Below are 14807 nucleotides of genomic sequence, written 5' to 3'. Positions count from 1 at the left end.
ATCATATGTAGTGATACACCTATACATCCTATTACACACCGACAGTCATCCAAAAGTTACTCACACATGCAAATAAACTATTGAACATCCATTTATTTGCACATACAGCTATACACACACTACCACCTTACTTCTAAGGAAACTTACACATACTTACTCTCTTAAACAATCACTTATAGAAACACAAACTTAGTTAAACAGGAACTCTTACAATCTCTCACTGTCACATATACTCACTTATATACATCAATACTCACATATACTAGATTAAAACATATGTAGTTACTGATAAAGACACTAGTGAGACAGTCATTCACTCACTAACACACACATATACACACTCATCCACCCATACAGTCCTGCACATATGCTGTCTTCAAAACACATACAAACAGTGAGTCAGTCATTGATGCATCTATGTGCTAAGTAATACCCCCACCAAACCATACAGACACTCATACTGATACTAAAAAAATATCTAATAACCCATATACACACACATGTAGCTACTCACCAACCCATGCAGCCACTTATATACAAAGTGAAACACTGATACATATATTTAAATATTTAAACTTTACTCGCTAATATATGTATTCACTAAGATACACTTAATAAGCCAGTTAACTAATCTTTTTTTTTTAAACATCCATTTAGACACTTACTTAAACATTTATTCTTCCATCGTCCTTTTTCATATACATATATAAAACATATTTATTTTTCAGAAAGACACACATTCACTGGATGGTGTCATCAGTGATGTCATGAGTGATGTCACTGACCATGTCATGAGTGATGTAATATGTGGCGTCATCAGCAGTACATTGCAGGCGCGCAAGTTATAGTGAGTCCAACTAACTATAACGTGGGAATTTCAATGGTTTTATGTCAGTAAAATTTCCAGCTAACTATAACTGGTGTCAAACCTATGTTTTTTTCAGTGAATATATATATATATATATATATATATATATATATATATATATATATATATATATATGAGGCACATGTAATATAGTGTTTCCGGGGTCCCGCGCATGGGCGGGAATATTCTAATGCTTATGACTTTGAGGATACCCCTGGAAGAGAACTAGGATTACAGGTAAGTAACTAATCCTTCCTTATCGCGCACGCAACACACGCTTATCTCTCAGCATTAGATGCCACTTCTCTAGTAGTTAATTTCCAAAAGTGGCAACATTGGTGCCCCGCTGCTGCACAGCGATAATGAGGAAACTTTTCCCAGCGTAAACCATGTATCTTCTAGTAATCCAATTGACTCCATAGTAAACCAGTGTGATAATCCAAATAGTCACAGTTTATCAATTCACTCCGGAGACAGGCAGATGGTAATAGAATGTTTATTCTGCATTTTCAAATATCATTTGTCGCCAAACGTGCTTAAACAATGATACGTGCTTTTAACATTCCATCGAGCCAGCACAGTCAAAGCCCAATGCATTTCAAACTCTTTTAGGTTCTTCCTCAGGGGCACTGTAATGAATCAGAAACGTGTATAAACAATCAGTCTGAAGCACAAATTATAATCCAAATGTAAATGACCATCATGAAAAAATCATAATAATGAAATTATTAGCATGACCCACCCTTTGCTTTACTCCCCTGATCAACTCCCGTGTGTAATGAAATGAAAAGAAAGGATGTGAAATCCTCACCCTAACCGTCGTGCTCTAAAGCATCAAATACCTTGCTGCCAAATCCAGTGGCTTCAAGAATACGTGTCTTCTTGCATGTGGTGCACTAAACTAAAAATTACTACATCCCAAAATCCACGGTCACAATAAATAAATAAACCTTTTAAACAAAGTGTTCCAAATCCTTGAGGAATTACTACAAATCCTTGAGGATTTGGAACACTTAGTGTAAAAGGTTTATTTATTTATTGTGACCGTGGATTTTGGGATGTAGTAATTTTTAGTTTAGTGCACCGGTTTCAATCACCGCAATAGTGGGTTATGGGAGAGTTAGTTTCTTGCTTAATGAGTTCAGTGAATGGAAGAGGCCACGGGGTTTGGAACCAATTAAGGGTTTTCATTCAGCACACATGAGCGCGTGAGATTTAAGAAGAGCGTGATGGGCGGTTTTTCACTTTAGCTACACATGCAAGAAGACACGTATTCTTGAAGCCACTGGATTTGGCAGCAAGGTATAGTGAACATTATCGCATTCTGAAATGTGTTAGAACAGCATGAGGTAAGGGGAGAGCATTAGGACGACATAGTGTCTTCTTTCTGTTTTGTAACAAACACTGGATTAATAAACAGGATGCATTAGTGGGAAAAGTTGTTGATTTGGTGCTTTAGAGCACGACGGTTAGGGTGAGGATTTCACATCCTTTCTTTTCATTTCATTACACACGGGAGTTGATCAGGGGAGTAAAGCAGAGGGTGGGTCATGCTAATAATTTCATTATTATGATTTTTTCATGATGAGGGTCATTTACATTTGGATTATAATTTGTGCTTCAGACTGATTGTTTATACAGTACGTTTCTGATTCATTACAGTGCCCCTGTATTAATTTGCCAATGCTTGTTTAGAACTAGTGTTTGGATGTGTCTGCAGCCATGATCGAGGGTAGCAGTGTAAAGGGCAAGTAAAAGGTACAAGATGTTCACAACCATGGTGCAAACCTTTTAATGAGATATCAGATATTCACAGGAGGTATTGACGGAAAGAACCCATTGCACAGTACTACACATAACACAGGTAAGTAACTCATCAAAAAGTCATCTCTATTTTCCCCTTAAATATTCTCAGGTAAAATGCTAATTGTGGGTAAACTAGGTTGTGCCGTGTAAACCGAGTGAATTCTTGTAATTATGTCCTTTGGCTAGCCGTTCTGGTAAGTAGATGGATAAATGCTGTTTGTCAGTTATTTTATCGAAAGTCTCCAAATGGACAGACTTGCCCACCTCTGGTAAAAAAAAAAAATACCATTCTTTTTTTCTCTGTGATTTTCAAACACTCATTGAGAGTATAAATCATATATTGAAAACAAATGTCACAGTAATATAAAAACTGCAGGTTCAACGTTAATTTTAAAGCTCTACAGCCAACGAGCATAAAAACAACTCCAGTCTTGTGAAATGCACTACAATAGGGGACTGGATGGCATTCGTAATGGGATTAGGGGATGTCCTTATATGTGGTTGAACTCCTGTTGTACCTTGCTGACCCTGATACCTCCTTACACGTTTATGGCCATTATTCCGGTTTTGGCATGAACTGGAGAACACTCCTTTTCCCTTTGACAAGGGACACCATCTTACCTAATACCGCATATCTACTTTGAGAGACTACCTGGGGCTTGTGTTTGTTGTTTTTTTTTGTTAGAATGGCTAGTGACGTAATTATGGCTGACAGCATCGTTAGTGCCTTAGCCCAATTTACAGGATGGACCCTATAGAAGGGTTCTTCCCTCACCCTGCTGAGTAGCGTGGCTCTCCTTAAAATGACTGCCCTTCCTAAATTTCTTGAAAGTTAGCAGAGTGTTTCATTTAGGGGTTCCCTATAAATTGTTTATGAAACGCTATTCTGTGGTTCCCATTCTATTCGAGAATGGGGTTGGCCATAGAATATCGCTGGCATCCCTCAGTAAATGGAGGCATGATGTCACAATGTTTCTTTGAGAATCATTGGACCCTCTACTTAGTACTTTTGAATGCCATGGTGTTGTCATCGTGTTCTGTCCCCAACAAGAGCCTTACTTGACCATTTATAGGTATGCCTTGGGACGAGGGGATATCTTAGCGATGCCTGTAGGATGGTCTCATATGGCCTCACCACCCCCACCAGGGCAGCAATACGAGCTTGGATGGCCACTACAGGATGTAAAGGAATTATGACTCTAAAGACCCCACTTTGGGACACAGCTCTGCTGGGTAACCCTAGAGATCTGAACAGACTTTGTGGGTGTGACTTGATTGGGGCCTCTAAAGTGGTTTATGTGTAGGATGAGAATTGTTTGGAAAACCCTTGTAGGTTTGAGCCTCCCAACAATATGTACAATCACTAGAAACGTCCTGCACAAAACGTTGGTAAGCAATTGGATCTGCAAAGTACTACCCGGTTCAAATAGAGTGCTGTACCAACTGCTAGTGAACAAGACAGTATCATTGCTATGTAAAACAGTGTTCAGTGAAGCTCCAGACATTGTTAAATTGCGGGATACAAGGCAAGAGGTTGTAGGCACACTCTGGGACTTATTTATGAGAGGCTTGCGCTGCCGGAGCATCACTTTTTCTGAAGCTCCGGCGGCACAAACCTCTCAACCATATCGACGAGACCACACAAAGCCACTTTGTGTGGATTTGAATGACCTCATAGATATGGAGTAAGGCTAGGCAGCGCAACTCGCTGCACTGCCTTACTCTGTGCCAGGGAGGAGATCCATGGGTGTTGCAGTGGGTTTTCCAATGCAACACCCATTGGTTTTGAGGCTGCCTCAGATTTACTTAATCATATAAATCTCGGGATGCACCAAAACCTTACCCCTCCCCAAGGAAGGAATAATGAGAAATAATTGTATTTCTCCTTTTTTTCCCCTCTTTCTCTGTGTGTGCTGCTTTTCTGAAAACGCCTCTCTATATTGTTTTTGTGCAGGAAGGTGACCCTTTCAGCACAAAAACAATCCTGCCTGCAACGGAGGCACCCATCATAGTTCAAGGGTGCCTATGTTGATGCTAAGCTGCCCCCGCAGACAGAAAGGACAGCAATGTACTGTCTTGCTTAAATACAGTGCATTCCTGCCCTTTCATTTTGGCATAGGGCAGTACAGCAAGGTGCCTTGCTGTGGACCGTATGCTAAATTGCCATAGATGAGGCCCAAAGGCCCAGATGCATGAAAGGAAAATCTGGTCGCAAAGGGGCAGATTCTCAGAATCTGCCCCTTTGCGACCGGTATTTTTGCATTTGGGATGCATCATCCCAAATGCAAAAATCGCAATTTAAGGAATCTCTAAATTGAGATTCCTTAAATTGCGATTGCATTTAAGGAATCCCAAATTGAGATTCCTTAAATGCAAGGCAACAAAATAAAAAAAAATAGCGATTTCGCTAATAGGGGGAGCAAATTACCATGAAGTTGAACTTCATGGTAATTTGCAAAAACTTTGAAAAATGCACTTTTGTGCATTTTTCAAAGTTTCATGTTGCGCACACACATGTCCTTAGGGCATGTGTGTGTGCAACATATGTGTACAGATTAATTTCAGGGGTTCAACAGAGTGTCCTTTGGACACCCCTGCACCTTGAAATTGTATTCTGAATTTGCGATTCGCTAATTGCTAATCGCAAATTGAGAATGTCTTCCCATTCATTCCTATGGGCTCTAGGCCCATAGGAATGAATGGGGAGGTATTCCTTAATTGCAACTCGCAATTTGCTAGTCGCAATTAAAAAATGTTAAGAAATCACAATTTTTTTAACGATTTCTTCGTGCATAGCATTTTGCTATTCCTTATTAGCGAATCCTTATTTTTCGCTAATAAGGAATCGCAAAATGGATGCTTGATGCATCTGTGGGTAAGTGTGTTAAATTGTGAAAAAGTGAAGTTATATCCCAGGCAGGAGGCAAATCGGTGAGGGTTTATTTACCCTGATTCAATTGAAATTGGTATATAGGGTATACAACAAATAAACATAGTCATGGTGAGATTCATTGTCAAACGAGGAGACTTTTCTCAGTAATCTGTGTCAGAGTCCATCAGTTAAGGTGTTGTAGAAAAATGTGAAGACATTTCTAAGCACAGTACTGGGGTCCTCGGTCCAGATTTCTGAGAAGATGGCATTGCTTTAAGTGTAGGGAGAGTCTGCCCCTTGGAAATTCAAGAACCTCTTCTGCTATTAGGATCTGAGTATGAAAAGGCCAAATATAATTCAACTCTGGGGAACGTGTCTTCCTCCATTGGACACATAGAACAGAGGCATGCACCTGTGTATGATGGCAGAGAAAGTATGCAGTGCGAGTCAGGGTTGCCCGAAAAAGCTTGGAAAATGTGAGACTTCTGGCAGATATACTGTGGCCTCCGATAGATTCTTTAAACCCTTCAAGCCTCTACCCTCTTCCATGTTAGATGTGTCTTGCCAAAGTATTGTATATTCCCATGTGGCCCTTATATGATGTGAACACAGGAATTGACTGCTCTGTGTTTTTATTGTAACACTAGATTAACTGTTCTATAGTGTCCTGGGGCGGCTGCTATTAAAGGGCAAAAGGGGCGTTGCCCTGCCATCACAGTGAGGGGGATAAAAAGCTGTGAGCAGCTCTAGTCAAAAAGCTAATGGTTGCTTTTGACTAGAGCTGCTCGTAGGTTTTTCTCCCCTTCCACTCTGATGGCAGAGCAACGTGCTCTTTTACGAAGGATGTCGGTTTTTTTTGTTGGTAGGAGTGCCTACACATATGCAGAGCAAGCATGCGTGAATGATTCTCGTGTTATTCTTCCCACGCACTTCTGGCAGGCCTGGCCAAAAACTTGTGCGTGTCGAGGAGCCCTGACAAAGCCTCTTCTCTCGGTTAACAATGCGGTTAACACTGCTGCAGTGTGTGTTAACCCTAGGGCCTAGACGAACATACCCTGGAGGAGGAGGGCGAGGTTAGGAGCTGCGGTTGCTCCCCGGTTCTGCATAAGCTGCATGGAGTAAAGTGAGAATAATCACTAACGGGCCTCACTGAGTCAACCCACAGAGCCCCAGGCTGCGAGGAAGTGGGAGAGCTCCTGACTGCACGGGGTTCTGTGCTTGTGTCCCTAGTCAGATGAGAGCTGTGGGAGAACCCTGGGGATAGCCTCTATTCGTTCGAATAAGAATGAAACCATGTTTGCTTAATTATTTTTCATGTAGTGGTGGCAATTCACAGTTATTTTTGTTACATTTTTCCAGGAGTAGCAGCTTTGTGAGGAAGCATTTCTTATTTCTAGACAGCCGCGACCTCAATTTTCACCTTGAAAAGAGCAACGACCATAACTCCACCACCCTTTTGGACAACCTCGCCAACCTCGGACTTAAACAACTGGTCACTTCCCCCACCCACATCGCAGGTCACACACTCGACCCTATCTTCACCTCCAGCAACCATGTCTCCTTCAGCCACACTACGGCTCTCCTCTGGACTGACCACAGCTGCGTCCACTTTACCTACAACAAGCCCAAACCCAACAACCACCCCCAACCAACTCTGCAAAGAAACTGGAACAAAATCACCATCGACCAGATCTCCTCATCGCTTCTTCAAAAGCCTCCCGCCCACTCCTCAAACCCCGACCAAGCCGCCACCAACCTCACCCTATGGTTATCCAACAGCGCCGACATCCTAGCACCACTGAAAAAACGACAAATCAAACTTGGCAGCAAGAAAGCCTCCTGGTTCAACGATGATCTTAAGAAATCCAAGAAACTCTGCCGTTCCCTGGAGAAGGCCTGGAAAAAAGACCCAACCACCAGCACCAAGGAAGCCTTCAAAAACGCTACTCGCACACACCACCAACTGATCCGAAAAGCCAAGAAAACTGCCTTCAAGGACCGACTAGATAGCAACGCCCACAACAGCAAGGAACTTTTCAACATCGTCAAGGAATTCACCAATCCCTCGGCCAACTCCAACGACATCACCCCCTCTCAAGCCCTCTGCGACTCCCTAGCTTCATTCTTCCACAACAAAATTGCAGACATCCACAACAGCTTCGACAACCAACCCGGAGACCAACCCACCCAACCATCTGCTTGACCTTCACCACCCTCGAACATCCTTAATGACTGGAACCCAATCTCCACTGAGGACACTATCCGCCTGATGAACTCCATCCACTCAGGATCCCCCACAGACCCATGCCCTCACCACATCTTCAACAAAGCAGACTCCATCATAGCACCGCACCTCAGAGACGTCATCAACTGCTCCCTCAACTCCGCCACCTTCCCGGAAAGCTGGAAACACGCAGAACTCAGCGCCCTTCTGAAAAAACCCACAGCGGACCCCACCGAACTCAAAAACTACCGTCCCATTTCGCTCCTTCCATTCCCGGCCAAAGTCATCGAGAAAGCTGTCAACAACCAGCTCGCCGCCTTCCTCGAAGCCAACAACTCCCTCGACTCCTCACAGTCCGGCTTCCGAGCCAAACACAGCACTGAAACCGCCCTCATCGCAGAAACAGACGACATTCGAACCCTACTGGACAATGGAGACACAGTCGCCCTCATCCTCCTCGACCTCTCCGCAGCCTTCGACACAGTCTGCCATAACACCCTTCTACAGCGCCTCAGAAACATTGGAATCCAAGGAAAAGCACTAGAATGGATCACCTCGTTCCTCACCGGAAGAACCCAGAGAGTCCGCCTTCCACCATTCGAGTCAGAGGCCACTGAAGTCATCTGCGGCGTTCCACAAGGATCTTCACTCAGCCCCACCCTTTTCAACGTATACATGAGCCCCCTCGCGACCATCGCACGCCAACACAACCTCAACATCATCTCCTACGCGGATGACACTCAACTGATCCTATCACTCACCAATGACCCTCGCACCGCCAAAACTAACCTACACGAAGGAATGAAAGAAGTTGCCGAATGGATGAAACATAGCCGTCTGAAACTGAACTCTGATAAAACAGAAGTCCTTATCTTAGGTACCTCCCCCTCTGCATGGGACGATTCTTGGTGGCCAGAAGCCCTTGGAAAAGCACCCATCCCGACAGACCATGCACGGAACCTGGGCGTCATCCTGGATTCCTCACTTTCGATGTACAAACAAGTCAACGCCGTCTCTTCATCCTGCTTCAACATTCTTCGCATGCTCAAAAAAACATTTTGTTGGATCCCCACCGAAACTAGGAAAACTGTCACCCACGCCCTGGTCACGAGCCGACTGGACTACGGAAACACCCTCTACGCCGGTACTACCGCTAAACTCCAGAAAAAACTCCAACGAATTCAAAACGCCTCAGCCAGGCTCATATTAGACATCCCGCGTAAAGAACACATCTCTGGTCACCTGAAAAACCTCCACTGGCTTCCCGTCAATAAGAGGATCACCTTCCGGCTCCTAACCCACGCACACAAAGCACTCTACGAAATCGGACCAGAATGCCTCAACACACGACTGTCCTTCTACTCCCCCTCCCGCCAGCTACGATCATCCAACCAAGCCCTTGCCACTGTACCTCGCATCAACAAAACCACCATGGGAGGTAGATCATTCTCCTACCTGGCAGCTAAAACCTGGAACTCCCTTCCCACTCACCTTCGCCTTACTCAGAATCACCTAGCATTCAGAAAGCAACTTAAAACTTGGATATTTGACAAGTAATTCCCCTCCCCTCCTCAAGCGCCTTGAGACCCTCTGGGTATGTAGAGCGCTATATAAATTCTTTGACTTGACTTGACTTGACCTGACCTTTTGCTTCAAATAAACGGAACTGACGGCAGGTTCACGGTATAGCTAAGCAATTGGACTGCACGGACGCTGCAGGGTGCCGGTGGAAATTGCATCAGAAGAAACCCTATTGCCCCTCTTGCCAGGCCCGCTTTTAAAGTTGAAAAAAAACAATTAGGGACATATGTAGGTAAACTACATATAACGATTCTAAAATACCGGATTTTACCGAATCGGCATTTTAGAATCGGTAAATGCTATGTAGGTAAATATTTGGTAAGTATTACCGAATCGATACGATTCGGTATTTACCAAATCGGTATTTAACGATTCAGTAATTCCCATTCATTCCTATGAACGGGATTTACCAAATCGGTAAATACCAATTTGGTAATGGGGGAACGCATTCAAGGGTGGCATGGTGTCACATTGACACCCTGTTTCACCCCTGAATAGTGCATGGGTGCACATGTGGCTCACGTTCATGCCCTTTGGGCATGTACGTCTGCCACATGGCACTGTTAAAAAAGCACAAAATTGCTTTCTTAACGGTTTTCGTTATTTACCACCAACTTGTAGTTGGTGGTAAATAACGAATCCTTAAAAGTGAAAAGCACTCACTTGAGTGTTTCCTACATTAAGGATTCGGTAATTTACCGAATCGGTATTTAAGAATTCGGTAATTTACCGATTCCTTAAATTACCGATTCGGTATTTAAGAATTCGGTAATTTACTGATGCCTTAAATTACCGATACGGTAAATTAGCGAATCCTTAAATTAGGCCCCTACATCTCAAAAGCCTAATACCGGGCGGTAACGGCCGAAATTCGGTAATTTCGGCCGTTACCGACCGTGGTGGAAAGTAGCCAGAGCCAGTAGCAGTTGTCTAAACTGTTCATATGAACAAAGAAGTGATTGCTCTGTAAAATATACATGGTCCCAAATGTACATAAATCACTGCAGCACCTCAAAGTTTTATAGACATTGCTGCAGAAATATAATCCATGCCACTGCTAAATATTGTGGGGAGTAGTCACTGCTAGCCCCGTTACTGCATGCAACAGGCTACATCACATTTTGGTTACATCTGCCGAGCCCGCATGCTGCGTTATTTAATCATCTCGAAAATATGTGCAGGAAACTTGGTTGTACTTGGGTCATAAAAATCGCCTATGAAGGAATTACAGCATGTGACAGTGATTGTGCCTGAAAAGCAAAACACAGAATGTTACACACGGGTACCTAGCGCTGCTAGAAATAGATGGAGCTGAAGCGTTATGGCATACTAGTTGTGAATGCGTCAAAGACGCACATGCAAGGTTGTGCACATGCAAGTGGTTAAGCCACTTGTGTTTGCATGTTCATCGGGGTCTGCCCTAGTATTCAGCCTCATAGAGCCCATAATGGAGACATTATTACTTGAAGATTCATTAAATCGGTTGAAGGGGGAATGACCGCCAAAATGATTCACAAATAGGATCTGTTGTGTTTTTGCAGAAATATTGAAAATATTGTCAACTACTAAAAAGTTGAATTCTCTGAAATGGAACTGGTGCTATGAATGTGATTTCAATTTAAGCTTATTTCAGGTACAGCTCTTAAAACACTAAAAGGTTGAAACCAAATCCAGTACAAAACTGCATATAAATATTAAAGCAAGCACCATCATTACACTTATAAGTCTTGCTCCTGTCATGAGGTACTGGTCAGTGCTGGCATTACAGAATCAGATGCAAGATACTTCACTAGCATATTCAGAGGTGTTATCACAAAGACTGTTATGAAGTTCTGTGGATATGCTGAATAAGCAGCTACCTATGTCATAATCATATGAAATCTCTTTATTGATTTATTAACCCCTTGCTTGCTCAAATGTGCTTGGAAATGCATCATTTGCCCACTCTTTTTTCAAACTTTTCTTGTCTTGTTTTCTTCTCTGATCCTCTCTTTTGGCGGTCAGGCTTGCTCGCTATGATCGCTCACGAAAGATAACTCGCGCACAACTTTTACGCCTCACCTTTTTCAAAAGACACAAGCCACCACTGATAGTGTCTTGGAGATTTGGTTTGGAATCCTCCGGCTGTATGGAGAACTAAGATGTCGTGGTTTGATCATCAGTATTGTTGAGACAATATAGAGGAAACCTGGAGGATATATTGTGTATTAATTTGTAGTAAAACAAAGGTGTACTCCTTCACGTATTGAGATTCACTTTTGACACACCTGCATTTTGCACTCCATTCAATAGACAAAAAAAGTAATTGACTCATATTTCTTTTATTTCTTCACAGAACCACGCTACGGAGCCGGAATGTATTTTAGTAAATCTCTTAAACGTCTCCAAGCAATTAACAAGCAGATGTCCGTTCCGGAGCAATATGTTTACATCTTCCAAGCTGAAGTAATCACAGGCTCCTTCACCAAAGGCAAAGAGTCTTACATTCTGCCCCCTCCAGTAGGCGAAGATTACATGGATTTGCATGACAGTGTTGTAGATGTTACAACGACCCCAGAAACCTTTGTAATTTTTAACAGCAGCCAGGCCGTTCCACTGTTCTTGTTTACTTGTAAAAGAATAGGATAGAAACATAAATCTACAGCTCAGATCTGATCTACCTTTACTGCAAGATCAATAATATGATTCATGATAAAGCTTGCAAATTGTAGAGTTTTTAATAGCTGGTTCATCTTTCGATACTTTTTATACTCTTAGAGAAATTGCTTGTGACCTTCATGATAACTGTTCTTTTTTGTTCTCATACACCATGTTTTTGTTTGAAACGAGTTGTAGTCATGATATATAATTAATACAGAGAGAGAAATATATGTACGCACACTAAAGAGTCTTCACATGTATAAAAATACATAATCACAGTGATTTGCGCTCTAAATTAAATTGAACTTTGTTGTGTTTTATAACAGTGAAGATACTAAGAACAACAGTAATTCCTGTCACATAAATGTTCAATCAAATAAAACGTATTAAACACTAATGGACTTCTGCCCTTCTTAGCAGTTGGTATGGTTATATGGTTCGTTGAATGTTAGTTTTACACACCTCTGATACATGTGTTTCTGTGGGACATTGTGTTCTCAGTTTGCGCTTAATAATGAATTGAAAAAGATGATAAACTTCCTTCATTGTGACTTATGTTACTCCTAACGCGTGTTCTCAGTTTGCGCTTAATAATGAATTGAAAAAGATGATAAACTTCCTTCATTGTGACTTATGTTACTCCTAACGCATTTTAGCTTTCAGTGTTTCTTTGAAGCAGCTGTTTACACAAACCTAGGACCAGCTGGTATAAGAAAAATAATTTTCTAAATCAACAATAATATTACTTGTTATGATGGATGCTTCATGTTTTTTTATGATCTATATTGTCGTTTCATAGGATACAATATCAAATTATAAGCGAGGGGTTTACATTTCAAAATCATTATGTAATCCTCAATATAGTCAGATAGACACATCCCCAACAAACCCCACTCTCCCTGCTGCTCTCATGTCAGGTCCCATAAAAACGTACTAAGAGGTACCCTGGTTTAGACTGGCCGTGAAGTAGTTTCAGGGATAAGAAAATGAGTTACTTACCTGTAACTTCAGTTATCCAGTATTGGTATCTTTCATAGATTCACATGCTTGAATCATCCCGGCTGTCGAGGTGGGAGTCGCAGAGGCCGCCGCACCCTCCCGCAGGGGGGGGGAGGCTAGAAGGCTGGCGCCATAACCCACGTGGTGCCCCAACCAGTGGTGAAACTGGTTCCGGGCGCCCGGAGACCAGCGGAAGCGGGCAGCGCACCAGCCTGCCCGGCCGGAAGTAACCTTTGGCCTGGGCGCCCCTAAGAGGCGCCCAATGGCAGCCCCCCCCCCCGCCTCATTCAAATCCCCCAATCAGGGGAGACACCGAAGCCCCCCTAAGGAGAGTCAGGGGGATTTAAGTTGCCGACTCTCCCAGCTAGGCCACAACTTCTTCGTGGAGCTGGGAGAGCGGCGCGACAAGAAGATCTGCAGAATCGGACGGCGGAGCTCCGAAATTTCGGGGAACACTAGGACTTCGAGGTAGAAGAATCGACGCGCCGAAGCCCTCTTCCCGCACCATCGTACCAGCCGCCCCGCGGTGCGCAGCGTGCCACTACGGGGCTGAAGTTGCGACGAGGCTCGGGCGGAGCGGAGAAACCGTCGTCGGCTACGCTAGGAGCCATGGCAGAGGGCCAGCCTGGGGAAGTGGCCGAGTTGCTGAAAAGGATCTGGGAGGACACGGCCATCCACGGGAGCGAGTGGCTCCAGCATCACATTGTCAGCGGGAAAGAAAACAGACCAGTCGACCAGGCGGAGGAGGGAGCAGGCCCATCGGATCCCAAAAGGCGCAAAAAGACACCGATAAGGAAGTCCTCCAGGAAGAACCCCCCGAGGAAGGAGCGCCATAAAAAAAAAACCTCCGCGACGCGATGATGGTGATCAGAGCGAAACATCGGTCAGCACGAATGGTGAGCATATCAGCGAGATAGTTAAGGAATGCTTAAAATCACTGGCGCCAGCACTGCTTAACAATACGGGACAAGGGGTATCAAGCGGGCCCAGGGAGCAGCGCGCAGATTAGGCGGCAGGCATATCTTGGCACATGGTCGACCCAGGTTGGGGGCGCCAGGCTAGGGGGCAGGAGCACGTGGTTCTGCCGGCACAGGGCAAGCAAATGTCTCCGGTCATGGGTTGGGGTTACGGTCCCGCGTCAGGGAGCCCAGCGCTGGGAGGCATAACCTCCGATCCATACAGCAGGCCATCCCCCGGCCCGGCATCTTTGACAACAAAGGCCACAGGCCTAGCATGCCTTATCCCACTAGCTGTTAAAGAAAGAATATGGCGGAAGGAATTTATCGATATATTCTCTCTACTCGAAATTCAACTCGAGGGTCTAGACCTCACCACCTGTGACAGGAAAGAAGAGGATAGGAGAGAGAGGCGCGGCAACAGAAAAGAGCGCAATTTTGAAAATTGGTTGGATGCCTTCAGAATAATGGCCTGCATTATTGTAGAGAAATTCCCCCACTGTGCGACAGACCTTTGGCTTTATGAGGCTAATATTGACCTGGCACATAGGCAGTTCCCAGGGGAAGCGTGGCTGGAATACGACAAGGGTTTTAGGCTCAAAATGCAGAGGCATCCGGAGATAGAATGGAACGAGGAGGATGTATCTGGGTTCATCCATAAAATGCTCACAGCGAAGGAGGTAAAATCTTGGGCGGGCAAGTATGACCATTCCTTTCGTAGTTCCCACCAGAAGGGCAGGAGTGGAGCTTACCAGAAGCAGAGCGCAGGGAGATCCCAGTCCCCGAACAAAGCTAAGGCCATTTGTTGGAGATACGACGCAGGGTATTGCTCGTGGGGCTCGTCATGTAAATTCCAGCACG

The 14807-nt window shown here is 44.0% G+C and overlaps 1 protein-coding gene across 1 annotated transcript in view; it reads left to right on the top strand.

Annotated features, from left to right (window-relative positions):
• Positions 1 to 12388, top strand: part of PARP9 (poly(ADP-ribose) polymerase family member 9) — a 614444-nt gene extending 602056 nt beyond the window's left edge. The window contains exon 10 of the mRNA XM_086957420.1: positions 11687 to 12388. Coding sequence (XP_086813546.1) covers positions 11687 to 11979 — 293 coding nt within the window. The 3' untranslated portion in view covers positions 11980 to 12388. The remainder of the gene's footprint in view (positions 1 to 11686) is intronic.
• The last annotated feature ends 2419 nt before the right edge of the window (positions 12389 to 14807 follow it).

The sequence above is a fragment of the Lissotriton vulgaris genome, chromosome 2_1 (genome assembly GCF_964263255.1).
Source record: "Lissotriton vulgaris chromosome 2_1, aLisVul1.2, whole genome shotgun sequence".
Lineage (NCBI taxonomy): Eukaryota > Metazoa > Chordata > Amphibia > Caudata > Salamandridae > Lissotriton > Lissotriton vulgaris.
The sequence above is the reverse complement of the archived record's forward strand: the minus strand, read 5'-3'. Positions and strand labels throughout refer to the sequence as shown.